A 27386-nucleotide genomic window follows, 5' to 3' on the forward strand; every position below is an offset into this window, starting at 1 on the left:
CTGATGCAGATGCTGATGCTATCGCTGCTGTCACTGCTGCTTGTGCTACTGCTACTGCTGTTGCAAAGGCTGCTTCCACTGATGCAGATGCTATTGCTGCTTGTGCTACTGCTACTGCTGTTGCAAATGCTGCTTCCACTGCGCATGCTCATGCTGATGCTACTGCTGCTTGTGCTACTGCTACTGCTGTTGCAAAGGCTGCTTCCACTGATGCAGATGCTATTGCTATCGCTGCTGTCACTGCTGCTTGTGCTACTGCTACTGCTGTTGCAAAGGCTGCTTCCACTGATGCAGATGCTGATGCTAGCGCTGCTGTCAGTGCTGCATGTGCTACTGCTACTGCTGTTGTAGCTCGTCCTCATAGCCACTGCGACCTCTTTCCTCGAGCAGTTTTTTTTGTTGGCAGTGGCGTTTGTGCTGAGATGCCTTTTGCCCTTCTGCCCTTGCAGCCTGCAAGAGCGCCTGGCGGCTGTTAAGGGGCCCCCCCCTACGGCTAATCAGGAGGGGGGGCCCCCCACCGCTCGCTTGATAACAACGCCACCTCCTCAATCCTATCTGCTCTGCAAATACTTCCTCTCCCCCGTCCAGCAGCCTCCAGTCTCAGGTCGGAAGCCGAAGCGCATGCCTGTCTGCAAGTGCATGCTGCACTTGCTCGCAAAGCACACCCTCGCATGCGCTTTTTTCTTGAGCAGAGGAAGTGCCGGCACCTGCAGGCAACCCTTCTTCCCTGCATGCTGCCTTTTCTGCCTTGCATGCTCCGCTCGCAGGCGTCTACCAAGTGAAGGAAATCAGTCCAGGTGTGCTGCGGCTGCTGCTGCAGTTGCGAGTCACCGCCGCAGCAGCGGAGTGTCTGGACAGCCTGAAAGTGGCACTTCCCTTCAATCACAGGGGAACGATTATATCCGACGATTTAAAAGCGTCACAGGTCGGCAATTACATGAAGGACGGCTTGAGAAATGCATCTTGTCTCTCTTTCACTCTCCGAAGGAAGGCAGGCATGAGGTGGCACACTCGCTGCCTTGCTGCCTTCCCCCACAGGGTGTCTATACACCTGGGGCTGGGAATCATGATGCTGCTGCTGCTGCTGCTGCTGCTGCTGCAGGGTACCTTTTGCTTTGTGCATTCGGGGGCGGCAGTTCTCTGGACGATTCCTATGCCCGTAGAGGGGGCCTGTGATGCCATACTCGGTGTGTTGTTGTCACATTTGCCGCTTCTTCTAGTGTTGCTGCTGATGCCTTCTGCGCTAAGACATGCATGTTTGGAGCTTCCTTTGATCGGTGATGCCTGCGGTGTCTTCAAAATGCCGTCTTCTCTGCATCGTTAGCTGCTCCTTCTGCTTTTTGTTGCTGATTCTGCTGCTCTCTTCCGCTGATTCTGCTGTTGCTACTGCTGGTTCAGCTTTCTGCTACTGCTGGTTCAGCTTTCTGCTGCTTCTTCTGCTACTACTGTTGCTTCTTCTGCTCTCTGCTGCTGGTTCAGCTTTCTGCTACTGCTGGTTCAGCTTTCTGCTACTGCTGGTTCAGCTTTCTGCTACTGCTGGTTCAGCTTTCTGCTACTGCTGGTTCAGCTTTCTGCTACTGCTTTCTGCTGCTGCTGCTTCTGCTTCCTGCTTCTGCTTTCTGCTGCTGCTTCTTCTGCTGCTTCTTCTGCTGCCAATTCTGCTGCTAATTCTGCTGCTGCTGCAATAGGCCATACAGACGCCCATTCGCTGTCTCTGTTGGGGGAACTGACGCTGTCTGCGCCGGAGGGAATGACGCCACCTCAACTGTCTGTACACTCGCAGCAGCTACACTGCAGTGGGTTAGGCGACCTTGCTGCAGCGGAGGAGAAGCGGCTGCTCCAACAAGCAACAGCAGCAGCTGCATCTGGCCTTCCCCTGATATTCCAGCGCTATGTGCTGCAGCAAACACGACTGCGGCTTCACCAGCAGCAACAGCAACGGCAGCAACAACAAGGAGCAGCAGCGAGAAATGCAACCGCATCGCGGCAGCCTTTAGTCGCTGGTCTGGCTCTAAAGCAATTATCCCTAAATTTTCCTTTCCGCCGGCTAAATGGCTAGACGCTCGATTGCGCATGCGTCTACTGCGTATATTTTGAGCTCTCATGTGGCTTGGGTTTTTGGCGTGTTGGTGCTTTCAGGAAAAAGCGCGTTCAGCAGCAGCAGCTCTAGCAGCAGCAGCGGCTCGAGCTTTCTGACAGCAAGAGAAAACACAATTCTCGATCTAGGACCAACAAACTTTGTCGCTGTGGTTTTTATGGAGGGAAGAGGCTTCAGTGTGGCGGGAGCTGACATAAATCCTATGGCTGTGGATGTTTTTTCGGGAGCGTTTCCCGCAAGTGCCGATGGCGAGCCGACAGCAGAGTCTGCTGCTGCTGCCACTGCTGCTTTTGCGACACGCATGGGCGCTCTCACTGTCAAGATTGAGAGGAATTTTGCCTCCGGCAGGTAGGCAGACTCCTGTTGCTGCCGTCTTCACTGAGGGCGCTGACGTTTTAGCTGCTTCTTCCGACTGCGCGAAAAGCAGCTCTCCGTGTCGCCTCCCCTGCTACTGCTGCTGTTGTTGCGTGCGGATGCATGCAGGTGTCTTTTGTGGAATACTTTGGGAGACTACCGTCCTGCCCGCGCAACGTTGCGATGGGAAAACACCGAGGCAGACACTTCCTAGCTTCTAAGCCGATCAAGAGTAGCCGCAGGAGCAACAGCCCAAGAGAGCGGCAGTTGTTTCTTTTGAGGATTCTTCCAGTCTATAAAGGGCGACTTGCTCCTTCCCCCCCTTCCCCCTTCTCGTATCTGAACAGGGGTGAGGAGGGAGGGTTGGAAGGCTGGCAACGGGGTGCGTGGTGTTGTGCAATGACTGCTGGGTGCAGGCTTTTGGGCTGCTTCTTGCGTGCATGCTGCTAGGCGCTCTTCTCTTGCGGAGACGCGCATGCTTTGTGACTCGCACATAAAGAAGCCCAAAGTGGCATTTTGGGGTAAAAGGGCGGAGGCGAAGGAGCCATGTGTGTGTCAGGGGGTGTATATCCAGCACCAGTAGTGGTCAGGGGGGTTACTGCCTCAATCGTAAGTCTCGCGTGGTTCACGCACGCGACTGGAGGGTTTGGCTGTTAACGCCTCGTGCCAGAGTGGCGTTTTTGATGAGCGCGGTTACTTTTTAAGGGCAAGATACCATCTAAAGCATACACTACGCATATGCACATGTAATATAGACACATGATTCTAGCCAGTTCGGCATGCTGACTCGAGAGCGTTCCCTCCCCTCGAGCCACCAACCCGCTTAGACAATTCTAACACTAAGAACTGAATACTCCGCTATAGCGGGGGACGCTTTTGCTCGGAAACAACCTCGACAGAATCCTCAAGTTGCAAGGTTCTTGACAGTCCAGCCCCCACACGAAGAAGCTCCCCGCGCCAGTTTCGACGAGGACAGAAGACACTACCACCAGCCTGAAAAGCCTTCTTAAGGCGGCGAATTCGCAGAAGTCAAACAAGAGAGTCGCGCAACTCTCTCGAGGAACAAAGCTCGTTCACCCCGTGCAAGAAACTGGACGGAGAGAGACAGTGGCTGCTGCTGCAAAGGCTTCCAGTGATGTGCAGCAGCAGCAGCCAAGGCTGCAGCAGAGCCGCTGACTGTGGCAGCAGCTCGGACGGCAGGAAGCCTGCGCTTCTGCCGCATTTCCGAGCATTTCATCCTTCCTTCAGCGTGAAACCAAAGGAGGCAGCGACAGGCTGCCTCTTTTTCAGCGAAAACCGCGAGTTTCCGATGCTTTTCGCCCCTTGCCTTCGCCCCTGCTGTACAGCACAGTACGACGCCAGGCACGTGGGAAGGCCTACCCCTTCTCTGCAACGGAGGAGACAGCCTCACACGGCTTCTTTTTAGCGCCTTTTTTGATTTCCTCCTTCTTCCTTCCTCAAGTTTGCCTCCCTTCGCTTCCTTGGTGCCTCTCTAAGCTGAATTCGGAGGGCACCTCGCGACGCGCTCACCGTATCGCCTCGATATGCTTGTAGGGGGCCCCTCAGAAAACACCCTCCTTCTCTCCCTTCGTGTTTCCCCCTTCACACTCTCCTTTCCTTATTTCTGACGCCTTTTATCGCTCCACGGCGGCTGCTGCTGCCCCTCTCGACCGCTGCTGCGCCTCCTCCGTCCTCTCCCCGAGTCTGATGAGGCAGAACCTCCTGCTCCTCACCAGCTGCCCTTCAGCCGCGCGCGAGTGCCTGTAGCAAGCTGCCACCATCGACGCTCTCAGCAGCAGCTCTCACAGCCGCAGTCTTCCAGAAACAGCCTTCACACAAGCAGCATCTCCCCCGCGAGCCGCTCTCTGCCCCGCTCCCCCCGATCGTCGCACCGTCTCCCTCCCTGAGCGTTGCATCAGTCTCTTCCTTCGGCTCCTTCTCCCTTCTGCCGTCTGCTCTTTCGCCCTTCGTCCCCTAGAGCGGATGCCGACTGCAGTGCTAGCCGCGCATTTTATCCGCATGCAGTGCAGAGCCGATCTTGAGCTTTCTCAGAAGGCCGACAAACGGCATTTCATAGGGAGCCTTCTGCGCGTGTCGCAGGGGTGCGAGCAGTAGCGTTTTTGGTACAGCCACGTATTCTTCGTTCCCCTTTTTTCGGTGTCTTCCTGGGGAGGGAGGGAAGGGGGCAGGGGTGTGTCTGTGCTGCGTGAATTCGCGCTCGTCGAAAAAATGTTGGGCGCTTCGCATGGGCCCCAAGCAACTCGCCAAGTTGTTCGTCTTTGCGACAGCTCTCAGCGGTGGATTTGGAATCCTTACGCTGGAGGCTTGGGGTGCAGCAGCATGTTGGGGACGGAGCCTTGCGAGAAGCTGTCTCCCAGCGCGCCAGTCGGGAGCAGCCTGCAGGAAGTGGAAAAGCTGCGCGAAATGTACAAGGACGAGGTTAGCATGCTGACGCTAGAGCACGAGCTGCTCCTGTACGACCTCAAGCGCTTCCACGACATGACTGCCCTCTACAGAGACGCCGAGAGCGGCTCCTTCCTGCTGACTCCTCCCGAGGCGATCCTGGAAGCGAAGAAGGGCATCGACTTGAGGATAGAGCACTTCAAGGACGAGTGTGGCCGCTGCGAGAGGCTGCAGCGCCGCATGCAGCGACAGATGGACAAGGGGCCCCCCGTGGCAGCGAAGGAGGGGTCCTCGGGGCCCCCCCCCCCCTCGTCGAATTCCCCAGAAGCGGTGGCTGCCAACTGCATCCTGCTCAAGCGCGTGCGCGATCAGAGGCGTCTGATCGCTCTGCTGCAGCGCGATCTGGAGGAGCGGCTGTACGAACAGTCCCTCATGGAAGTTCACCTCAAAAAGCTGCGACAAGCTGCCGAGCATCTCGACGTCAGCCTGCCCGCTGACGCCGCTGGGAAGGGAAGCCGCGAAAGCCGTAGGCTCCCTGGGGAGGCTCCCAGCCTCCACCAGCGAGAAAAGCAGATCCCCGAGTTCAAGACGGCTTGGCTCCACCGCATCCGCTTCGCCACAGCGCCTCTCCCGAGAGTGCCCTCCAGGCAGCCTCCCGTGCCTCCTGCCAGCTGCAGACCCCCCAAAGCAGTCCTCTCCCAGGCAGCGGGGAGAGGACTGCTAGCTGGAGAGGGCGCAGAGAAGCACTCCTCTCGGAGCTTCGGCAGCCGCGAGCACCGACGCCACTCGGCAGCCGAAGCAGCGGCTGCGTTGGGGGGCCCCTCGGAGGCCCCCCCGCGGGGGGGCGGGGGGGCCCCCTCCGTGGAGGAGGGGGGCGTGTTGCTGCCTCGAGTGCTGCGATCCTTCTGGGAAGCGCACGGAGCGCGTCCTTCGGCAGGAGGCGCAGGCGGGAGCGGCTCAACAACTCTAGAGCGGCTTCTGTCTGGCGGCGTGAATCTCGTGGTCACTTCAAGCAAGGAGGGGGAAAAGGGGCAAGGCGGGGAGGAGGGCCCCTCCGAAGCAGCGAAGAGGGGCCCCCGGTCCGCCCTCCCTGCGAGCCCGCAGCTCAGTCGAGGCGACAGTACTGGGGGGTTCTCCTTTTCTAGGGGCCCCTCGCGCACGTGCTCGTCGCCACGCGTGAGTGTGAGTGCGCCCAAACACAAAGACTCAAGAACGCTGACTTCCCCCAGAAAAGCCTCCGAGGAACTGCGCGGTGGCAGCCTCGCGACCACAGCACATCACGCCCTCTCGTCTTCCCACGCACTCCGCGAAGACAGCGCCGCCTCCGGAGCGGCGGAAACGAAGGCGCCTCTGCGACAGACGTCCTACAAGACGCTCGCCTCGCCGCGTGTCTCCGCCGCAGCAGGCGGAGTGGTGCGCGCAGACTCGCGAACCCTCATGTCTCCCAGAGAGGCGAGGGCCCTTGACTCGCCGAGGTCGCGTTCGCTTGTGTCTCCCCGGCGGTTTGAAGGGGCCCCCGGGGGCCCCCCTCCCGGGGGGGGGCCCGGGGGCCCTCGAGGGACGCCCACGGGGGGCAAGGCTGTGCTCACGCGCGAGGAAAGCGCCGCCTTCCTCTCGTGATAACTTGCTGCTGGCTGTTTCTTTGTGCTATAAACCTCTTGCGACGCGTGTGTAGATGTGTTTTGGTGGCTGGATGAGCAGCGCCTAAACCGTAGCTTGAGGCTTTCCAGCACAAGTTGGCGTAAGGCCCCCTCTCCGCTTCCCCCTTCCGCACGTACCGTCCCTGCTAAGTAGCTAGAGCAATAGAGACACTACAGCAGCCCTCCTCCTACTGCTGGCTCCCTGCGAACGTGGCGATAGCTTCTCTCTTGGAAGGCGACTCGAGAGGGGAGGCCCTCAGGAGACTGCATTGCAAGATACCTGCCTAAAGAAGCGGCAAAAAACGAACGGCCGAAGCGCTGAGGCTTCCGAGAAGGGCAGCACGGGCAGAGAGGCGGCACCAAGTGCTCCTCGCTGCCACAGAGGCGAGAGCTCTCTTCTGTGCGCAGTAAAAGGCCGCAACCTGCTAGCTGGCAGTATCAGAGCGAGTCTTATTCGCCTTCACGGTTTAATGGGCAACTGTCGCCGCTTTAGGAGGAACTGCTGCAGTCACCCCTCTCTGCTGGCGAAGAAGTGTTCTCAGCGCCCCCAGGAGTCGCACTCCCGCTGTAGCAGCCATCCGCAGCAGCATCAGCAACATTAGCAGCATCAGCAACATTAGCAGCATTAGCACTAGCAGTAGTAGCATTCGCAGCAGCGGCCGCTGCCGCAGCCAGTTTCTTTTGCCTTTTTCTGAAGGATCTCTTGCGACTGAAGGCAGCAGCTACAGATGCGTGTTTGGCCGTCAGCCGTTCCCCCTGCTCCTGCTGCTCCTGCTGCTGCTCCTGCTGCTGCTGCTGCTGCTGCAATTGCAGTTGCTGCGCAGCCGCAGCGCCTCCCCGAATTGCATCGACGAGCATTTTCTGGTGGGGAAGGAAGAAGGAAATGGCTTTGCCGAGCCCACCTGCCCGTGCAACGCGCCCTACTCGGTGCAAGTGGCTTACTGCGGAGAGGGCAAAGTCGAACTGCACGCAAGCTCCCAGTCCCTCCAAGTGCAAACCACGAGCTGCTGCATCCGTGCAAACCAGCACTGAGGGGGTGTCAAGGGAGAAAGGCCTTTGCGCAACTGCGAAGGAGGAAGAAGAAAGCGGCTCTACAGCTCCTGCGCTGTGCTGTGCATGCTCCGTAGCAGCAGCAGCAGACGTAGCAGCAGCAGCAGCGTCGTGCTGTTGCTGCTTCCCAGTGGGAGAGAGTGTCTTTTCCGAGTCTGGAGGAGACACCGTCGCAACCCCTGGAAGCGACGACGGCATGCTGGAAAAGGCCTTAATCACCTTCGCGCGAGCGAGCGGAGGCAGCTGCGCCGAGAAGAGCTGCACTAGCGGCTTTTTTGGCGCCTCTCTGTCGCTCTGCAGTCTTTCTTGGAGGCTCTCAGCCACGCGTCTGGCAGTGGCTGCCGTGTTGCAGAAGACGAGAGTCTTTAGGCCCCTGAGGGGGCCCCTGAGGGCCCCTAGTACCCTGTCGATCCGATCGGCCTCTGTTTCCTCCGAAGACACCGCAACAAACTCCTGCTGCAGTCCGCTGCAGTGGCAGTGCAGCAAGGGCGATTCTACGAAGCGCATCGACGGAAAGAGCTTCTGCAGCGACCCCTTGACGCCTCCGTAGGCCCTTCCTTCTCGACTGGGAGTTGTGTTGCATGCAGGAGCAGCAGCCGCATGCAGAGACTTGGGCACCTCTGAATGCGCGCTCTGCGCCGCACGCAGGCTCCCTTCTCCTTCGCTCCCTCTGCCTCCCACAGAGGGCAGCGTTGCAGCCACCAGCACGTACTGCGTGGGGGGCTTCCCTTGCCTTCGGCTTTCTCGATCGGCTGCTCGAAAGCGCTCGAGCAGCGCCGTGGTGTGCTTCTTGAAGCCCCCCTCCAGGAGCATGTCAGCCTCGTCGAGAACCAGCGTCTCTGTGGCTGCGAAAAGGCCCTTCTCCCTGCTAGCCGCTGCTGCGAAGGCTTGCGGAGTAGACACCAGCAGGAGGGGGCAGCTCCGCTTCTTCGGAGAGCCTTCTTCCGAAGAAGAAAGCCTTCCCGACGAGGCTCGGCGGGAGGAGCCAAAGGGCCAGCTCGCGGAGGAGGATCCTAGCAGCAATCCAGCGGCAGAAGGAGTCAGCGCTCCAGAAGACACGAAGTGCAGCAGTCGCCTCAGCCAGGCTAAGACTTGCATCGCCAGCTCTCGACTCGGCGTGAGCACGACAGCAACGGGGTAGCTGGAGGCGGCAGCGACAGGGGGGGCCCCCCCCGTCGCGCCGTCTGCTGCAGCTGCGAGGGCCCCCGCCTTCGCAGCCCTTGCTGCTGCCCCTCGCTGCTGCTGCTGCTGCTGCTGCTGCATCTGCGTCTGCTGCTGCAACACGACGAGTCGCTGCACGAGTGCCACAACGTAGGCGACGGTCTTGCCGCTCCCCGTTTCTCCCGCTATGCAGACACTGAGCCCTTGCAGCAGCAGCGGCAGTGCTGCTGCCTGGATGTGGCTAGCTGCCGAGATATTCCAGCGCTTCAGACTGTCTCTGAGAGAAGGGAGCACACCCAAAGGAATAAATCCGGCGGATGCAAACGCCTCCTGCTGCTGCTGCTCAGGTCTTGCTGGTGCGGAGGCGTCGATCTCCGCAGCAGCCTGGCGAGGAACGAAGGCGTCGCGAGAGGCTGCTCTCACGCGATTTTTCACGCCTCCTATTGAGCGCCCCCGCTGCGCCATGCGCACATCGGGAACACGCAAAAAGGCAGACGAGGGGCCCCCACGGAGAACCGTGGGGAGAGGATTTCTGCAAGAAAGAAAGTCTCGGGTAAGAGGGCGTGGAGGGCCCCCTTCCCCCATTGTTTCGCTCCTTCTGCAAGGCGAGAAACACTTTCCTGGGGAAAGCTGCACCAACAGAAAGATACAGAGAGTCAACACACGCAGCTGCAAGAGCACTGCTAGAGAGGAGACCTCTGATAGGCCTCCTGCTCCTGCTCCTCCTGGTGGACGCTTCATCATGAGACTGTTCATGCGCGACTCTACTACGCCTACTCCTGCTGCGAGAGAGAGAAAGAGAGAGGGAAACGCCTTTCCTCCGCCCCTCCCCTCTCCCCCCTTGGACGCGCAAGAGGAGGGCAGCTCCGACGGGCTTAAGCGGTTCGGGGTGTAGCGACACACACAACCATTCTTGAAAAAGCAAAAAACGACCCTACTGGAGTCAACTGCATGCCAGCAAGCAGCCGCGGTCGCTCGCGCACGTGCTAGGGTCCAAGGGGGCCCCTGCAAACGGCAAACTTTTCTACCCGGAAGCCTTGAATCGTACCATCTGCTGATCCGTTACATCGCGCTAATCCGTCTTGAAACATGGTATTAAGCCAAAAGGACTCTCTGCAAGCACGCATGGCCGGAAGATGAGCATCTCTGCACGAAGGGGGGCCCCCATGCAACACAGCAACCCGCCCGCCGTGGAGGGGCCCCTCGGTGCGTACCGCCCCCTTTGTCCTCGATAACCGTTGCTCAGGTGTACAGACACCCACATCACCGTGCGAAAAAAAACTATCCACAATTCTTCGCTCAAGCAAAGGAGTGAGTCTCTAATTTGTGTGCGACGTAATAAGATCTCAAATCGTGGATTGGCAATTTCTTCGCCAGGAATTCCTTCAGGCTCCTTCCGCATGTTTGGGGTGTACTGGGAGGCTAAGGTGCCCGCAACTACTTTCTGCTGCAATGATGTATACGTAACTAGGGGAAGGATAAGTCCAGGGACTGTTGTTGGTTCTGCCAGCTCGCTTATGTCTAATATGAGCCTGTTGGCTCGCCTGAAAGAGACGGAATGATGGCTCTCTGTGCATACATATGTGCCAGCATGCGCAGAGATGTCATGTGCCCCTCGCTGGGGGTGTTCTGGGGGGAACGGCTGTTCATAGAATGCAGCCACGCCGAGACTCTCATTCTGCCTCTCCCCTCCCTCACGCATGCACGGCAGGCCTCTGTGTAGAGGCGCGAGTTGGAGAAGGCAGAACGTAGCTTTTTCTAAAGAGCGCCCATTACAAAAAGTTGATAGAAAGCGATTGCATGCTTTTTGACAAGACCTCTTTGCCCCCCCTTATTGCGCCTCCTCTTGATAGATTTCAACACGCGGGGGGAGAGGAACGCGTGTGTGTGAGGATGGCGGCGTAGCTGCATGGTCGGTGTAAGAACTGCGTTTTGCGGGAAAATGTTTGAAGGGGCCTTATATACACTACTAGAGCCCCTTGAAGGCAACCTAAAAAGAAGACTTCCTGCTGCATTCTTGCGAGTGTGAGTAAGGCCTGTTTCTTTTTCCGTGAAGGAACGGCCTGAGGGTGACTGGCGTTTATCGAGCTCCCTTCAACACACGCCGCCTTCTCTCTGCCGCAGAGAGGGAGGCGCTTGCTTAGTAGTTTGCAAGTCGACGAGTCGCGCGCGGAGATACATTTCGCGGCTGCGCCTGTCGGTTAAGGCGCACCACTCCTCGAGGCTAACAGTCATCACCTGCCATCTGCACGCACAACCCCCCCCAAACGGCCACATACACACACACAGATACTCGCAGGCACACACACACACGCAGCGACAGGAGCACTCTAGGGGGCTGGAAGCGTGCTGCATGCGGGAGACGGGAGCCGCCTAAAGAGTGTAAAAAGAACAGCCCACCCCTTCGCTTGCAGGATGCGCTGTCTTAGCTCCCGCCAAGGCATCAGAAGGCCAGTAGACTCCCCCGACTCGCCGCGAAAAAAGTCTGTGAATCCGCATACCTGTAGCGCCACCCACAAGCAAGTTTGCGCTTCGCAGCGTTCAAGCAAGACACTCAGAAGAGCCGAACTGCAGGCAGGGAGTCGCGTTTGGCAGTTCTGTTACCTCCACGGCAGTCTTCGGGAAGCTCTCTATAGCAAGAGGCACTGAATATGGCCCTTCGGAGAGCTTTTCGCGGAGCTGCAGCAGCGTTCCTTGGGGGAAAACGCTCATGGACTGCAGTATGGCTGAGACTTCTGCAAGGGCAGCTGTTTGCTTGCAAGACTTGACGGCAGCCAAGGGTAGCGGCAAGGCAGCGACGCCTCCTTGTCGCAGCAGCGTCAGAACCTCTTGCGCTGGAGGCGTCAAAGCCCCAGCCTCAATGCAGAGCAGCTCCCGCATGCAACACGAGAAGATGCTCAACACGTTCCTGCTGCTGGTGAGGATGGCGGGAGGAGGAGTCACACGGGGGGAAGTCGGGGGAGAACGCACAATAAGATCCTCTAGCACTTGCTTGTGAGGGTTCAACAGTGTCAACAACAAGTTTGCAGCCTGAATTTGGCTAACTCGCACTGTCCGATCACAACACCACAGACACAACGCAGCAGCTAGCTGCAAGAGGGGCAGCACAGCGAGTTGGCGCTGCTGTCGCTGATGTTGCTCTTGGTGCTCTTGGTGCTTCTGCTCTTGGTGCTCTTGCTCTTGGTGCTTCTGCTCTTGGCGCTCTTGCTCTTGGTGCTTCTGCTCTTGCTGCTTCTGCTCTTGGTGCTCTTGCTCTTGGTGCTTCTGCTCTTGCAGCTCTTGCTCTTGCTCTTGCTGCTTCCTTTGGTCGTGCTGCAGTTGCCGTAGGCGATGCTCTACGGCAGAAAACACGAGGGCAAGAGCCTGTGAGGCTGTGCGCTGCACTTGTTCGCTTGCCGAGCTGCATGTACACCCCAGACGCGTAATCGCCAGGGCAGCAGCTGCCGCTGTCTCGAGAGGAACGTGCTGCAGGACGCTTCTCACTGCTGCTGGACGCTTTTCGCTGGCAGCTGCCTCTCGAAACTCGAATGGAGATCTCCCCTGTAAAACGCAAACCAGCTGCTGCAAGACAGGCAGCACAAAATCGTCCTTCCTGCAGTGGGCAGCTCCCCAGAGCTGAAGAAGCCGCGTCAGTCGCGCCACTGCAGCAAGGCCGTTTTCTGAGGGGGCAAAGACGGAGTTTAGCTGCTGCAGAAACACGGGAGCCGTAGAATGCATCAGCCGCAAGCTTTGCAGCACGAAGAACCCTCCACTAGGACGCCTATGGTGCAGCCGATACGCCAAAGTGTCTTCCTCCTGCCCCTCCCGCGTACTGACATTCTTCGCAGCCTCCTCCTGCAGCAACAGCCGCTGCTGCAGCAGCAGCAGCGGCTGTGCGCGCTGGCGATGCAGCAGTCGCAGTCGAGGGGCCAGCCGAACATACACCTCGAGAGCCTCAAGCGCAGCTAAAGGGCAGCAAGACTGCAACTTCCAGCGCAGATGATAGGCAAGCTGCCGCAGCAACAGGGTAGCACCATTGGGTGGTTCTGCGGGGGGGCTCTCTGCTGTATGTACAGCTGCAGCAGCAGCAGCAGCAGCAGCAGCAGTCCCTGCCACAGCCACGGCTGCCGCATGCGGATAGTCGAGCAGGCAGCGCATCACACGAATAATATCCGTAACTCGGTACGAGTGACAGCGAACATAAAAATCCTCCATTAGCCGCTGCAGCAGCAACACCTGCTGCTGCTGCTGCGCCTCTGCCTGCTGCTGCGCCTCTGCCTGCTGCTGCACCTCTGCGTGCTGCTGCGCCTCTGCATGCTGCTCTCCTGAGAGGGTTTGTGCTGCTGCTGCCCCTCTTTGAGTCGAAGCAAAATATTCCATCAGCACCAACGCCTGCGAGGCACTTTCTGCGGCACCCCCCCACACGCACAAAGCGAACACGCTTCACTAGCTGCTGCTTCTTTAAGTGCCACACATACGCATACACACACATATACATAAATATGTATGTATACACGCAGCTGCAGTAGCAGCAGTAGCAGCTGCAGTAGCAGCAGTAGCAGCTGCAGTAGCTGCTGGTAGCAACCTTTTTGTCTGCAGCCTGACATTCTGTGTGTCAGGTCGGTCCTGGTGTATGTACCTATCGGTTTTTGCATAAGCAGACTTGCGAGGGAAGTTTTTAAGGCTTCGTGAGCGCCTTCAACAAGTCTCACGTAGGCACTGCCAGTGGGCTTTGTGTTGCTCGCGCAACAGCCCCTTTCGTGGATACAAGAAGAGGAGGAGGCGGCATGCAGGCGCAGCAGCGCACGGCAAAGTGCGCATATATCCTTGCTGTTCAGCTGCTGCAGCTGCTGCTCACAACGAACCAGCAGGAGAGGCAGCAGCGGAAGCGTAGCCGGAGCGGTAGGGAGAGCAGGAGAGTTGGAGATGGGGGTGGTGCAGCGGTGGGGTTGCACCTGTCCTCCCGCCAGCGTAGCGATCCCGCGAACGAGGCAGCTAGCAGTAAGACTGGGATCTTTGATCGGGGGCAGTTTTCGCAGCAGCTGCAGCAGCTGCATGTGCGAGTGTTGCTGCTGCAGCAGCAGCAGCAGCCGCTCTCTCTCCGGCTGGCAGCTCGGACCGAGTGCAGCGCTGAGGAGACTCTCGAGCAGCAGAAGCAGCTCGCCATGCTCGGAGGCAGATCGAGGCAGGAGAGACAGCAGAGCGTGCCAAAGCGACAGCAGGAGCTGCAGCAGACACGCAGAGAGGCCAAACAGGAGAGGCAGCAGTTTTTGCAGGGTGCTGCGTCGAGGCAGCATGCGTCGGGATGTCTTGCACTCGGAAAGAAAAAGCGAAAGGCATGCGGAAGACAGCGCGGCTGCATGTACCGCCAAAAGAGCTCGAAAGACGCACCTGAGGGCTAATTTCGAAATCTGCGGGGATGCAGCTAGCCATGCACCACTCTCTCTGCACGGCTGTCTCCGGAAGGCTGTCTTGAGCAGCTCTTGCCGCTGCGTCGGTTAGTCTCGCCTCCTGAAGTCGCTGTTGCTCCAGATTTTGTGCGAAGGAGCTGGTCAGCTGACATGCTATGTGATGCGCGAGGCGCCGTCCTGCTGCATGCAGAGGCACAGGAGCATAGCTGCAAATGCGGTGTACGTCCACCGCTGCCACTGCGAGCTCCTTCACACTCCAGCAGCCCACGAAGCTCTCTGCAAGGCGCAAAAGACTTGCCGCGGCTAGCTGCTGCTGTTGCTGCTGGCGTTTTGGTCGTGTTGCTGCTGCTGCGACGTCTGTTAAAGGCCATAGGCGCGACAACGCGCGCAGTAGAGCAAGCGTGTCTTGGCTGTTGCTCTGCTGGACCGTACGATTGAGCTGTACATACAGGGGCAGCAGAGCAGCAGCCGCTGCCGCCGCTGCAGCAGTGCGTAGTACAGTGGGAGTGGAGGAGGAGTCGCCGTGAGGAGACACTGCGGCGGATTCATCTGCTGGAAAGGCGAGCTGGTTGGTCTCGTCCTCCCTTGCGGCTGCAGCAGTTGCCTGCTGCTCCGCGCCTTGTTCTTCCACGGGGAGGAAGTCGCGGGTGCTTCTGGTGGCTCTTGTTGCTGGTGCTGCTGCTGCTCTTGTTGCTCCTATTGGCTCTGAGACTCCTTTGCCTCCTGCTGTTTCAGCGGCGGCATCGCCGCAAAGGCGAGCGACCGATGAAAGCAGCACAGCTAAGTCGCGCGCGGAGAAAGCGTCTGCCTGCAGAGCAGCGCTTCTAAGTGTCACTTGCATCAAGGCTTCAATCTGCTGCATGATGTCAGTGAGCAGCAGCATCCGATTTTGCAGGGGGGAGTCATCGTCGAAGGACCGAGCTGCCTGGAGAGATGTAAAGCCTTGCAGCTGCATCCTGCACTCAGTTGCCAGCAGTGCTGCATCCTGCGGCGTGGCGCATGCAGGCAGAAGCAGGAGAGGAGGAGCGCAGCCTTTGGGACTGTAATGGAGACGCCTCATGAACGCAGGATATATATATATGTATGTAAATGCTTCCCAGGCATTTTGAGGCTACAGGCAAAGCTGCAGCTAGCTAGCTGGTATGTATGGATGTATGTATGTACACGTGAGCCAGACCTCGCTGCCGCTGACTCACGTGAGCGATGGTAGACAGCTGCGCTGGTATCGCCTTCCCGAGCGTTTGAGGAGCAGCGCGCAGAACCTGCTGCAGGAGAAGCAGCAGAGGCTGCTGCCATGCCTTCCTTGGACCTAGTGTCTCGCGAAGTGCCTCCATTTGAAGCAACTCCTTACGGATATGCAGCAAGAGCTGCTGCTGCTGCTGCTGCTGCTGCTGCTGCTGTTGCTGCTGTTGGTGTGGGGCGCAGTACACCGAACAATAGAGTTGCTGCTGTTGCCACAGCTGTTGCTCTTGCTCAAGAGAAGTGCTGCGGCATACGGCAACGGCTGCATGCAGAACGCCGCATGTCGAGGCGGCCGAGAAAGCCCCAAGAATGTCTGGAAGTCGCCGCAACAGCAGCAGCCACCAGGCTGCGTAAGGCAGCAGCAGCTGCGGCTGCTGCTGCTGCCGGGTCTGGTACTGGGTGTCTATACAGTCCAGTACGTGTTGCTGGAAGCGCGCGAGGAGAACCGAGAGAGCAGTAAAATCCTTCGAGCTCGCTTCACAGCACACATAGGCGGGAAGACAATCCAAAGCCACGAACAGAAGCGTCGGAGGCGGGGGTAAACGCAGACGAGCGAACGACCCCACGAGAATACATATGGCTGCAACACAGAAGAATAGGGAGGCACAGGAAGAGGAGGAGCATGAGCAGCAGCAGCAGGAGCATTGGAGCGCGCGCAGCTTTGAAAAAGTGCAAACGGCAGCATGTTCAAACACAGCAAGAAAAATCACGCTGCATGGTGGTAGACCCCCCTTGAAGCAGGTGAAGAACGGCATGCTACATATATATATATATATATATATATATATATATATATATATATATACACATATACATATATATATACACCTCTGAGCCGCAAGTAAGTCTGGCCTGATGCAGAAGGCATGCTGCTGGAAGAAAACAGCAGCAGCCTCATCTTGAAAAGCTTGCTGCTAGCTAGCCAAAGGCAAAGTGGGCTATCTCCAAGGGGCCCTTCTAGGAGCCTTTTTTTGCTCCCTGAGAAATTACTCTCGAGGCTCTCCTCGACGCGTGGAGACACCTACAGCAGCATCAGCCCAGTCACGTGTTGGAGACGTGGCGTCTCACGAGCAGTCCCCTCCAGCATAAACAAGCAAGCCTTACTCCTGGAGGATGCTTCTCTGCAACAGCCTTCGACTTTTGAGACAAGCTTCTGAAGAATGCCATCTAGTCTTTCTGTGCTTTCTCTGGAGCTCCTGCAGCCGAGTCTCCGAGGCTTCAAATAGCTCGTCACGAGACTCAAACAATGCGACACCTCGATAGGACGAGCTGCTGCCTCCTGAAGCGGAAAGCGAAAGGCGTAGAACGTAGAAGGTTCAGCAAAAGTTTGCAACAAAGGGGGGTAGCAGTGCAAGCAATTTCCCAGACTGCTACCCCCCCTTTTTGCAATTTGCAAGCCGTGCGTCGGCACGCAGGGAGGCTCCTATCCAAAAGAGGCGATACGTTTTTGACAAGAAAAACTCACGACTCAACAGGCTTTAAGAAAAAAAGAGACAGAGAGAGAGAGGGAAATAGAGACAGGGAGAGACAGAGAGAGAGAGAGGGAGAGAGACAGAGAGAAAGACAGAGAGAGAGAGGGAGAGAGACAGAGAGACAGAGAGGGAAATAGAGACAGAGAGAGACAGACAGACAGACAGAGCTACAGATGAAGATAGAGATATCCATACATATATACGAAGAGAGGGTTAAGTAATGGAGGAGTTGAGAAAGCAATGGAGGAGTAGAGAAAGGAAAAGAGGCATAGGAGCGCCCTACGTGAGCGAGTGAAGTGCAGTCAAGAGACACACTGTATGAAGAGGATCGAAAGAGAAGCTGTATGCCATGAGCGTTGAAGAGGCTTTACAGGAAGGAAAGGAGCGAGACAAAGGGCCCTTTGTGCATGCAGCTCTCGATTGCAAGAGGAGAAGCAACGCGAGTCTGGAGGGGGGGTGGATTAGGGCTTAGTGGGCTGTCCGTACAGCCGCTGCTTCGACGGTGGTGATGAACGCCAAGATATCCCCCTCTCGGAGCTGTCGCTTGGCTAAGCGACAGAGGACCTCTGACACGTGGCTAATTCCCCCTTGTTTCTGCTGTCTTCGCGCGTTTGTGGTGTTGTGGGGAGGGGGGTCGCCTGCGCAACTGCCGCTGCTCGCGCTGCCGCCTTTAGAAGATGCTTGTAGCGTGCGAAGCTTGGGAAGCCCTAAGGCCCTTCGAGAAGATCTGCGTACAAAGACACTGGCTTGCTGCTGAAGGACGGGGGGGAAGGCGATACCACTGCTGTTGCTGCTGCTGCTGGCAGGGGTGGTGTTTCTGCCAGGGGTGGCAGCTGATTCCCCGTTTCTGCAGCTGTTGCTGCTGTAGAGGCGACTGCATGAGGCTGCAGCAGCTGCCCGTGGATAGGCGCCTCGCATGTAGCGCCTTAGAAGCCCACCGAGGGGGGGGGCCCCCGGAAGGACCTGAAGGCCCCTCCCCGTGGGGCCCCTCATAATGTGGTTCTGTGGCGAATGTATGTATCTGGGTAGGTATTGAATGCATGCATGTATGTATGTCTATTTATGTATGTGTATGAAGGGGCCCCTTGTGCAAGGCCTGCCTTTTAGGGGTATGTGCTCAAAACCAACAAGTTGCACACGGGGTCAAAAACCCCTGTACAGACACCCGAGACAAAGGCAGCTCGCAAAGTCGCATCGTTCACTGCCCAACCAAGTTCAAAGCATGAAATACGAGAAACGAATCCACTAATACACGGAAGAAGCTTCAGAAGGCGAGAAAATCGCCCTAGTTTATAGGAGCCACGCCGCCGTTTACGTGGGAGGCCCTCCTTGAGAGCGTGGGTACAAGATATGGGGGCCCCCTCCCCTTCGACCAGCGGGGTCTGCACCCCCCTCTCCCCCCACCCAGTGGAAAGATTTCCCGTTCTTCCTACGGTTTTGACTCATTGACTTCTAACAATCGTATCTGCCTACTCGTGTTGTGCGTGGATTGCCTGAGAAGAACTGCTCCTGCAGCTCTCCTTCCCAACCCATCTAGCCAATGCTCGAGGCGGATGCGGGATATCGAGAGAGCTGCGCATACCGCTGAAAAGGGCCTTTCAGTCATTTCTCTCAATAGCTGCCCGCCTTGGGGGGGTCTGTGCCTAGCGCTCTATCAGCCTCTGCTGCCTCCGGATGCTTCCTAGTTTGCTGATTAAGGAGTGCGTTGTTACACCCCGCACAGTGGCGACGGGGGCACCATCCCCTCTCCCCTCTGTCACACCCCACAGATGCTTCCTCCTGCGGCGTACGATACAATCATAGCCCGAGAAGAAGCTGCTCGACCAGCGCGTCGCTGTGCCAAGAGCGCTGAGCGTTAGTTAGAAGGGTCGAAAAGTTCTTTTTTGCTGCCCAAGCAGAGGGGCCTCTGAGGCTGAAGCACAGGCCCCTGTAGCGAGACTTGCCACTTGCCTGGAAACGCAAACGCAGATCATCTTTAAGTCCTCATAGGGGCATGCGTTTGCATGGCTATAATATTTTCACCTAGGCCTACGTGTAGAGCTGCCTTGTTTTAGCTTGGCAAATAGCGTGTATGATGCGGACACAATCGTACAGAAAGTATGAATACATGCGTATGCTTCAAAGGCGCAAGCCCTCTTGAAAGGTCGAATCACTGCCACCCACGAGGGGTTAGAAGCACCCAGCCAACAACGGCAGAGGCTTTCAGCGGAAATTTCTTTCCAGGCGTCGCACCGCAACAACACGAGGGGTGGATAAACACGATGGACTCTGAGGACCTGTGATTTTGCATGCACGTTACACCGGTTCTTCTCATAAACGCATGCACATTCGCCTGGAGTGCAGCCCAATCGCGAGCTCCTCGGAAGAGGAGAGGCCAGCAGACAGCGCGGAGGAAGACTGTTTCTGAATTGCCGAACAAAGCCACATAAGGGCGCTGCACAGAGGGCAGCGCGAAGGGAGGGAGCGAGAGGGGAGGGAGGACGACGGGATTTCTGAAAGCGCTGCTAACAAAGAAGCTTTTTGCCATTCTCCCTAGCCCTCCCAGCGGCGAAAGCGTGTAGACGCCATCAAGCGTCCCCTGTGAGGCCTAAGACTTCGCCAAACTCCCCTGAGCTAGCGTAGCATAAACCCGAGAGACGATCCCGCGAGTAGCAGAACGCTTAGCTCCCCCTGTTGGAATGCATCTTTAAATTACAACGCATCCCAGAGCGCGTAGCGAGGGGGCGGCCTCAAGCCCACGACGCATGTATGTATGTATGTATATGTATGTGTGTGTGTGTGCAGTAGTCTATCCATGTGTCGCATGCAGCCTCCTATGCGCTGGATCGGCTGAACGAAGGCTTCTACAACTCTAGCTAGCGCACTCTGGCTAAGCCCAAGGCGCGGCGCGCTCGTTTGTTACGCGAAGTACGCCGGTCGCCCCTTATACGTATCTAACACGTCGAGCTGGTCCTCACTAAAGGCCCCCCTGTGAATCGTTTCCCAGCCCTCCTGATGCGTCTTGATAAACTCCTGCAAAGCTCGCTCAACCTCCCTCTACACAGACAGCCAAGCGCATCGAAAGCACACACCAAAGCACACGCCTCACCACGCATGCTAGTCTTGCTGCAGTGGGTGTCAGTCAAAAAGTCAACCCTCTTGCCACTTTCTACCACCCCTGTGTGCTTTGGTGGGCCCCTGCCCAAGCCTCAAGCCTCCAGTCCCACTATTTCTTTTTCTCTCGCGTGTTATCCTGTGGGGTAACCTCGGCCGTTTACTTCTTAGACAGCCTCTTTCCGCTGCCCCTCTCGCCGTCCAGCTGTACATACTCCCGTCCCCTCTTTCTTCTTGAGGCCAAAATGGAGCCGTGCAAGACAGGAAACGACCTCGTGCCCTACGCCCCTCAAACCCGCGCTTTCAACCCCCTCTATCTCCCCCCCACCCCATCCCGCAGGTGTGTCTGTGTGCGTATATATATATGCGTGTCTGTCTGTGTATATATGGGTGTCTGTCTGTGTATATATGTGTGTCTGTCTGTGTATATATGTGTGTCTGTCTGTGCACATATGTGTGTCTGTCTGTGCACATATGTGTGTCTGTGTGTGTGTCTGCTCGCGCTTACCCTAATGCTGTCTGGTTGTGTTGCGTTTGCATAGAGCGCCAGGGAAGTCAAAGTCTCTGGCAGCCACGCAGGGACGCTGTACGGCGCAGTAGCAACAAGTGCCCCAAGACCAGAGACACCTCCAAGGGGCCTACACCACGAGGGGGGCCCCCCCGAGGGGCCCCCGCCACGCCGCACTGCAGGACCGGCCAGACACTTGAAAACGTTCGAGTAGTATCTGCGAACGCAGCGTGAGAGACAGGCGACACCATCCTAATTCTGACACCAAAAAGGCAACGCACGTGACTTCGAAGGATGCAAGGAAATATATATATATATATATATATATATATATATATATATATATATATACTTTGTACATCTATGTCTATTTGTGAATCCACAATATACACTATATATATGTATACCAAAATTATACACTGCATACTACATACACTCTATAAAAAGGAAGAGCAAGAAACTGAGAAAATAGGCCGATATATATAAATATCTATATATTATATATATCTATATACATACTTTATACATCTATGTCTATCTGTGTATTGACAATTTACACTATATATATGTGTACCAAAACTATACACTGTATACTACATACACTCTATGAAAAGGAGGAGCAAGAAACTGAGAAAATAGACCGATATATATGAATGTCTGTATATGATATGTATATTTTTCTGTTATTGGACGCGCAGCAACGCACGAGCAGAGCGGCACGCAGGAGGGAAGGGGAAGTGAAAATAGGGGAAACAAGTCTCATAGAGCCACAGGCTACATAGCGGAGCAAACCTTCTGCCTCCCCTACCTGCAGTCCTCATCAGACGCTGACAACAACAAGGGAGTGATGCAAGTTTTTGCTGCTGCCCGCACTGAAGCCTCAGGATCTGCTAGTCCTTGCAGGGCAGCTTTTAAGGCCTCTTGATAAGTCGCATCTCCGCAAACGAGGAAGCGGTGTTGTGTCAAATCCAGCTGCGCAGAGATACGCAAGCAAGGGGGAACCCCACAGACACGCTTGTGCGTAATCAATCATCAATCCCCACGAATAAAAAGAGGGGGCCCCCGAGACACCACAGACGCGTCCATGTACACGCACATGTACGTACACCGCGAGGCAGCCACGAGAGGGCCCCTCCGAAAAAAGGCCGCAACAGCTTCAACGCAGCTAATTGCAACCACATTAAAAACGCAATACCTCCTCAGCAGTGCAGCAGCAGAAAGCACATAGCTAGCTAGCCAGCCAGCCTACCTCCAGGAGAGCAGGGATAAGAGCTCTGACCCTCCATGAGGGGTGTCGCATGTACGAGACGAGGGCACTGGTGAAATTTCGCTTTTGCTGCAGGAGCGTCAAGTTGCTGCCGCTCGCTCCCTGCTGCTGCAAAAGCTTCTGCTGCTGCGGACACAGTTGCAGCAGAGCATCCGTCAGCAGCTGCCGCTGCTGCGTCACTAGGCAGCAGAAGTGGGCAGCATGAAGTGCGTGGCTGCTGATGTCGCAGTCTGGATGCTTGCATGCCGCGATTAGGAGGGCAAGCAACACGCCTGCGGACTGGCCCTTCGCTTGCTGCTGCTGCAAAAGCTGCTGCTGCTGCCCCTCTGCGACTGGGCGTGCGGCTGCAAGCTGTACGTACACCGCAAACGCGTGTCTTGCCGCCCCCCCCAACGCAGACAATGTCTTCCCATCGCGCTTAGCTGCCAAGGCGGCAAGACAGTTGAGCAGCGTGAGCGAGGCACACAGAGCCGGAGAACGACTCTTGCCAGCTTCGCGTTCTGCAGCAGAAAGCACAGTTCTCGAATCCCACGCATGATGAGCAACCCGCAGTCAGGGCAGGCTCTATGCCTCAACAAGACGCAGCATGCAAGCGCAGAAAGCACGTGTGTGCGTGAGACAGAGAGACACAATGCAAGCCTTCGCACGGACGCCAACGGCGGGGTAAACACACCATCAATATCTACAGTGAGGAATCTTACCTGCCGCAGTTTCACACACGCCAGCTGCCAGAGGCTGCAGGACCGCCACTGCCTGCTCATGAATGAACTCTCTGAACTTCTCTGCAGCTCCCGTGCAGCTGCAGTTACAGCTGCATTGCGCAGGCGCCGAGGCAGCTGTAACTGCATTGGAGGCATCCGCCATGCCGAGACGGCCTGTGCTGTAAAGCCCATCCATCTCCTGCTGCAGCAAATATTCCTTGTCACAGCTCAAAATTGCTGTCGCGAAAAGACGAGCCACCTCCTCCCTAACCTGAGCGCGGCGCACAAACAAACACCGATACATCCACATACAAATATGTACATACAGATACATGCATGCATACAGATACATGCATACATACAGACATATGTAGATACAGATACATGTATACATACAGATACATGTATACATACAGATACATGTATACATACAGATACATGTATACATGCAGATACATGTATACATACAGATACATGTATACATGCAGATACATGTATACATACAGATACATGTATACATACAGATACATGTATACATACAGATACATGTATACATACAGATACATGTATACATACAGATACATGTATACATACAGATACATGTATACATACACATAAATACACACACACATACATACATACATAAAAAGCACAGAAACACATAGATACACAATTACACAAACCGTAAAAATTACTTGATCACCTGCTTGTAGGGATGCGCGAAACATCGCATCATGGCGTCCTCGCCAGCCCGCATCATTGCAGCCGCAAAGCAGCAGCCGCAGGTGCAGTTGCAGCAGCAGCTGCTGCTGCTGCGATGACAGCCATCAGCTCCGCTGCAGCGGGGAGCAGCAGAGAAAAGAGAGCCTAGCAGCAAGGCATAGTACAGACGGAACTGCCGCGTAAGACATCCAGAAGAAGCAGCAGTAGCCAGATCTCCCGTAGGAACAGTCTGCAACAACCCCAGCAATCATAGCACATCACAAAACACTATCACCAACAAGCAATATCTGCCTGGTTACACTGCTTATCTGAGTACATAAGTATATCGAATAATGCTACTCATTCATATGTACATTAGGTACACCTGTATACATACTCCATACGCATACTCCATAAACATACTCCATACACATACTCCATACACATACTCCATACACATACTCCATACACATACTCCATACGCATACTACATACACATATCCACAGAACATGAAGATAAATATGCAAAAGAGAAAGCTTTCTTCATACATCCTGTCGATTTGACCCCTCGGGAGCGATATGCCACTCCGAAAAAGGAGGCCTCCCCGTTGACTGCCTCTGTAAAAGCAGGAAGCGTTTTTTCTGCAACTGTGTTGAAAATGAGCTGGCAATTAGGCAGACAGGGAGTCCCCTCCTGTGCTCAACGTCAGATGTATACTAACCAACGGTTGTCTCTCTCTCTCTCTCGCTAGAACCGCCTCTGCTGCCTCTCCCGCTGACTGTACGACATGCATGTACTACACTCGGTTTATTGAACCATGCGTCTGTCTCAAGGTGTTCTTGATGAACAAGTCCTCTAAATCTCTACATATGTCGCTTTACCCGACTCCAGGAATGCATGCTTCTAGCAGCTGCTATACTGCGCTTCAACAGCAATAAAAAAGCATGCAAGGACGAGATGCTCCTCGGATGCAGCATTCCAGAGGCAGCTCAGAGAACAACACTTCCACCCGACTCCCCACTCCCCTCTCCTGGAAGGGCTGTACTCACCAACAAGGTGTCTGTTGGAGTTGCTGCTTTCTGAGCATCCAGGTAAAAATTGAGGAACGGCCGCAGTCTGGCTCTCCCTGCAGCAGCGGCAGCAGCAGCTGACCCCTTCTCCAACTTCTTATGCTGCTGCTGCTGAGGCTGCTGCTTGTTCGTATTCAATAAATACCCCGTACGGCACAAAGCAAAGCGTAAACCATCACTCCACGCGGCAAGGCGCTCGTCATCTAATTGTGAAAAGCCTTCTGACTGAGAAGTCCATACATCAGCCACACATAAATACATGCATACGTTATTTCATGAGTACATACACTTCTACATACACGTATTGATAGAAACAGTTCTAAAATGCCTATACTTGAACACATACGAATACACATGCCTATACTTGAACACATACGAATACACATGCCTATACTTGAACACATACGAATACACATGCCTATACTTGAACACATACGAATACACATGCCCATACTTGAACACATACGAATACACATGCCTATACTTATACACATACGTATACACGTGAATACACGCACCCCACACTTACATATATCCGCAAAGACCTATATCTCTATCTATATATGTATATATATTCATGAAATCTTCCGTAGATTGTACGGCAACACAAGCAGAGTCATATGGCGAGACAGAGGCGAAGTCATTATAGAACCTGATTTTTGTCGTTGGAGTGTCTCTAAACTTTAGATTCGCAGCTGCAAAGCGGGAGGTTCGAAGTAGATGCTTCGAGCATGCCGGAGACTTTATGTGTGGGGTATATACAGGCTACAACATGCAATATATTACCATGAGGGGGCACAAGATTTCCCAGAGCACGTTCCTGGCGTTTTCATCATCCCACTTGCTTGCAGCGGCTGCGGCTGCAGCTGCAATTTCGACTGCCGTGATGTGTTTTTCAAGTTCGCTGGTTGAAGCCTTGAACATTTCGGCAAGCACTGGAGCAAGGCCTTGTTGGAGAAGCTCTGCGAAAGATTTTGCAGTCTGCGGCTCTGCATGCGTTTCATCGACGTCCATCATTGTCTCCTGCTGCTGCTGCTGACCAATGGAGGATCTTGTGGCGTACAAGAAACCAAGGAGAGTCTTAACGAAGAGCATGTTATGCAGGGAGAGAAGGCGAGAAACGCGAGGAGCGCGTTCTTCAGGCCACGTTCTATCCAGTTTTACCACTGTTGCAACAAGCGGGAAGCTGCTGTCTTGAGTTGCAGCCGCTCGTCTGCTGCTGCTGCTGCCCTCGTGAGGCCCCTGAGCTGCGCGGATGTCTTCGTGGTGTATAGACACCAGAGACTCCAGCAACCGGCGCAACGTCTGTGGGGTCTGGAGCGGCCAGAGAACTGCGCACATATTTACCCCACACAAGCAGGTAGGAGTATGGTAGCAGGTAGTTGTAGTAGTAGTTGTAGTAGTAGTTGTAGTAGTAGTTGTGATAGTAGTTGTAGTAGTGGTTGTAGTAGTAGTTGTAGTAGTAGTTGTGATAGTAGTTGTAGTAGTAGCTGTAGTAGTAGTTGTGATAGTAGTTGTGATAGTAGTTGTAGTAGTTGTTGTAGTAGTTGTAGTAGTTGAAGCAAGTAGTTGTGATAGTTGTTGTAGTAGTTGTAGTAGTAGTTGTAGTAGTGGTTGAAGCAAGTAGTTGTGATAGTTGTAGTAGTAGTTGTAGTAGTAGTTGTAGCAGATTGTAGTAGCATCAGGTAGGAGTAGCAGGTAGAAGTAGGGTCAGGTAGAAGTAGCGTCAGGCAGCAAAAGCATATTCTTAAGGAATCCAAGCTCTGTGAGCTGCCTGCAGCTCACAGAGCTTGGGAACCTACGTTCTCGATGGGGGATTAAGTTTTGATGTTTCTTGACGTGGTGAAGGAGTTGGAGGAGGCCAAATGAAGCGACAGTATTAATCATGGGGGGGTGTAGAGAGGCATCAGCTGCGGCTACTAGCCACTGTGACAAGCTGGGAATGAGGCTAGGGATAGGGGGACTGTTGAGGCTTACGCAGACAGCACCCCCCACAAGCACAAATCGCCAGTGGACAGCAGCCGCGTCTGCACTGTCAGACTGCATGCATGCCAGAGTAGGCTTCAATAAACCCTGCAACAGGAGCAGCATCGATCGCAGGCAAACCTGGGGAAGCTGAGGGGATCGAAAAAAGCCTCAAAATGCACATCCTCAAAAGAGGCTTTCCGCCTCGTCATGCGCTAGCAAATGGCTGCAGCCAGCACGCACGGGGGGATGGACAGTAAACCAACCGAGAGAAACACACACCGATACACAAAGATATACAGAGATACTAATAGATGCCGACAGGAGAGAGATAGATAGAGAGATAGATAGAGAGATAGATAGATAGATAGATAGATAGATATATAGAGAGATAGAGATAGAGATATATATATAGAGAGAGAAAGAGACAGACAGCAATATGGTGAGAGAAGATACGAGCCTACGGGTTGTGCCCCTAGCGACATTCGCAAAAGGAAAAAGCGGGGAGAAATACAATTTTTTCCCACCTCGACGATTTCTTGCTCGAAGAGTGGATGGTTTCTGTCGAGCGCCTCTCGTTGCGTTAAGATGGCATTCGCGAGGGCTGCCCACCGCTGGTGAATTGTGCTTCTTTCCAGTTTCAGCGAGAAGATGGAAAGAAGGCCTTTGATGCAGCGCGAGAGGCTTGCTGGATCTGCCCAGAGCCTCCGAATCATGGAGGGAGAGCTGAGAATATAAGCCACACCCGTCAGTCGCGCATGCTGCATGGCCTCTGCAGTGCTGCTGCTGCTGCTGGCGATGGCTGGCAAGGGGGGAGAGGCTGCGGCAGTCTGAAAGCGCGGAGTTGCCTCCCCTGGCGAAGGCGCAACACTGCCTGCACAGAGGAGGAGAAACGCGCGCGAGAAAGAAGGGCCATATCGCAAAACGGCGCATTCACGCCTACGGAGACAGATAGAGAGAGAGAGAGAGAGAGAGAGAGAGAGAGAGAGAGAGAGAGAGAGAGAGAGAGAGAGAGAAAGAGAGAGAGAGAGAGAGAGAGAGAGAGAGAGAGAGAGATAGAGAGAGAGAGAGAAAAAGAAAGAAGGGGAGAAGGAAAGAGAGAAAGAAATGAGATAGAGAGAACACGCAACAAATATACACACAAGAGGAGAGAGCAGGAAGGACGTAGCTCGAGAAAAGAAAAAGAGGGTCAATTTTTTGGAGTTTTTTTTTGTGAGTATTTTTTTTTTTTTTTTTTTTTTTTTTTTTTTTTTTTTTTTTTTTTTTTTT

The 27386-nt window shown here is 55.0% G+C and overlaps 2 protein-coding genes and 1 pseudogene across 2 annotated transcripts; 2 read left to right on the plus strand and 1 right to left on the minus strand.

Moving 5' to 3' along the window:
- Positions 1 to 1840: 1840 nt before the first annotated feature.
- On the plus strand, positions 1841 to 2666 carry LOC113147604 (the record flags this gene model as incomplete). Its single annotated transcript, XM_026338681.1, has 3 exons — positions 1841 to 2003; positions 2140 to 2446; positions 2582 to 2666. Coding segments are annotated over 3 exons (555 nt in total), but the record flags the coding sequence as incomplete, so codon positions are not given.
- Positions 2667 to 4681: 2015 nt separating this feature from the next.
- Positions 4682 to 6575, plus strand: LOC34618305. The gene is made up of 3 exons (XM_026338682.1): positions 4682 to 5557; positions 5960 to 6377; positions 6571 to 6575. The coding sequence occupies exons 1-3, from the start codon at positions 4682 to 4684 to the stop codon at positions 6573 to 6575; spliced, it is 1299 nt and encodes a 432-aa protein (XP_026194467.1).
- Positions 6576 to 9730: 3155 nt separating this feature from the next.
- Positions 9731 to 26039, minus strand: LOC113147603 (annotated as a pseudogene).
- Between the last annotated feature and the right edge of the window lie 1347 nt (positions 26040 to 27386).

Source organism: Cyclospora cayetanensis, unplaced genomic scaffold, assembly GCF_002999335.1.
Source record: "Cyclospora cayetanensis isolate NF1_C8 unplaced genomic scaffold, CcayRef3 CcayRef3_contig_296, whole genome shotgun sequence".
Classification (NCBI taxonomy): Eukaryota; Apicomplexa; class Conoidasida; order Eucoccidiorida; family Eimeriidae; genus Cyclospora; species Cyclospora cayetanensis.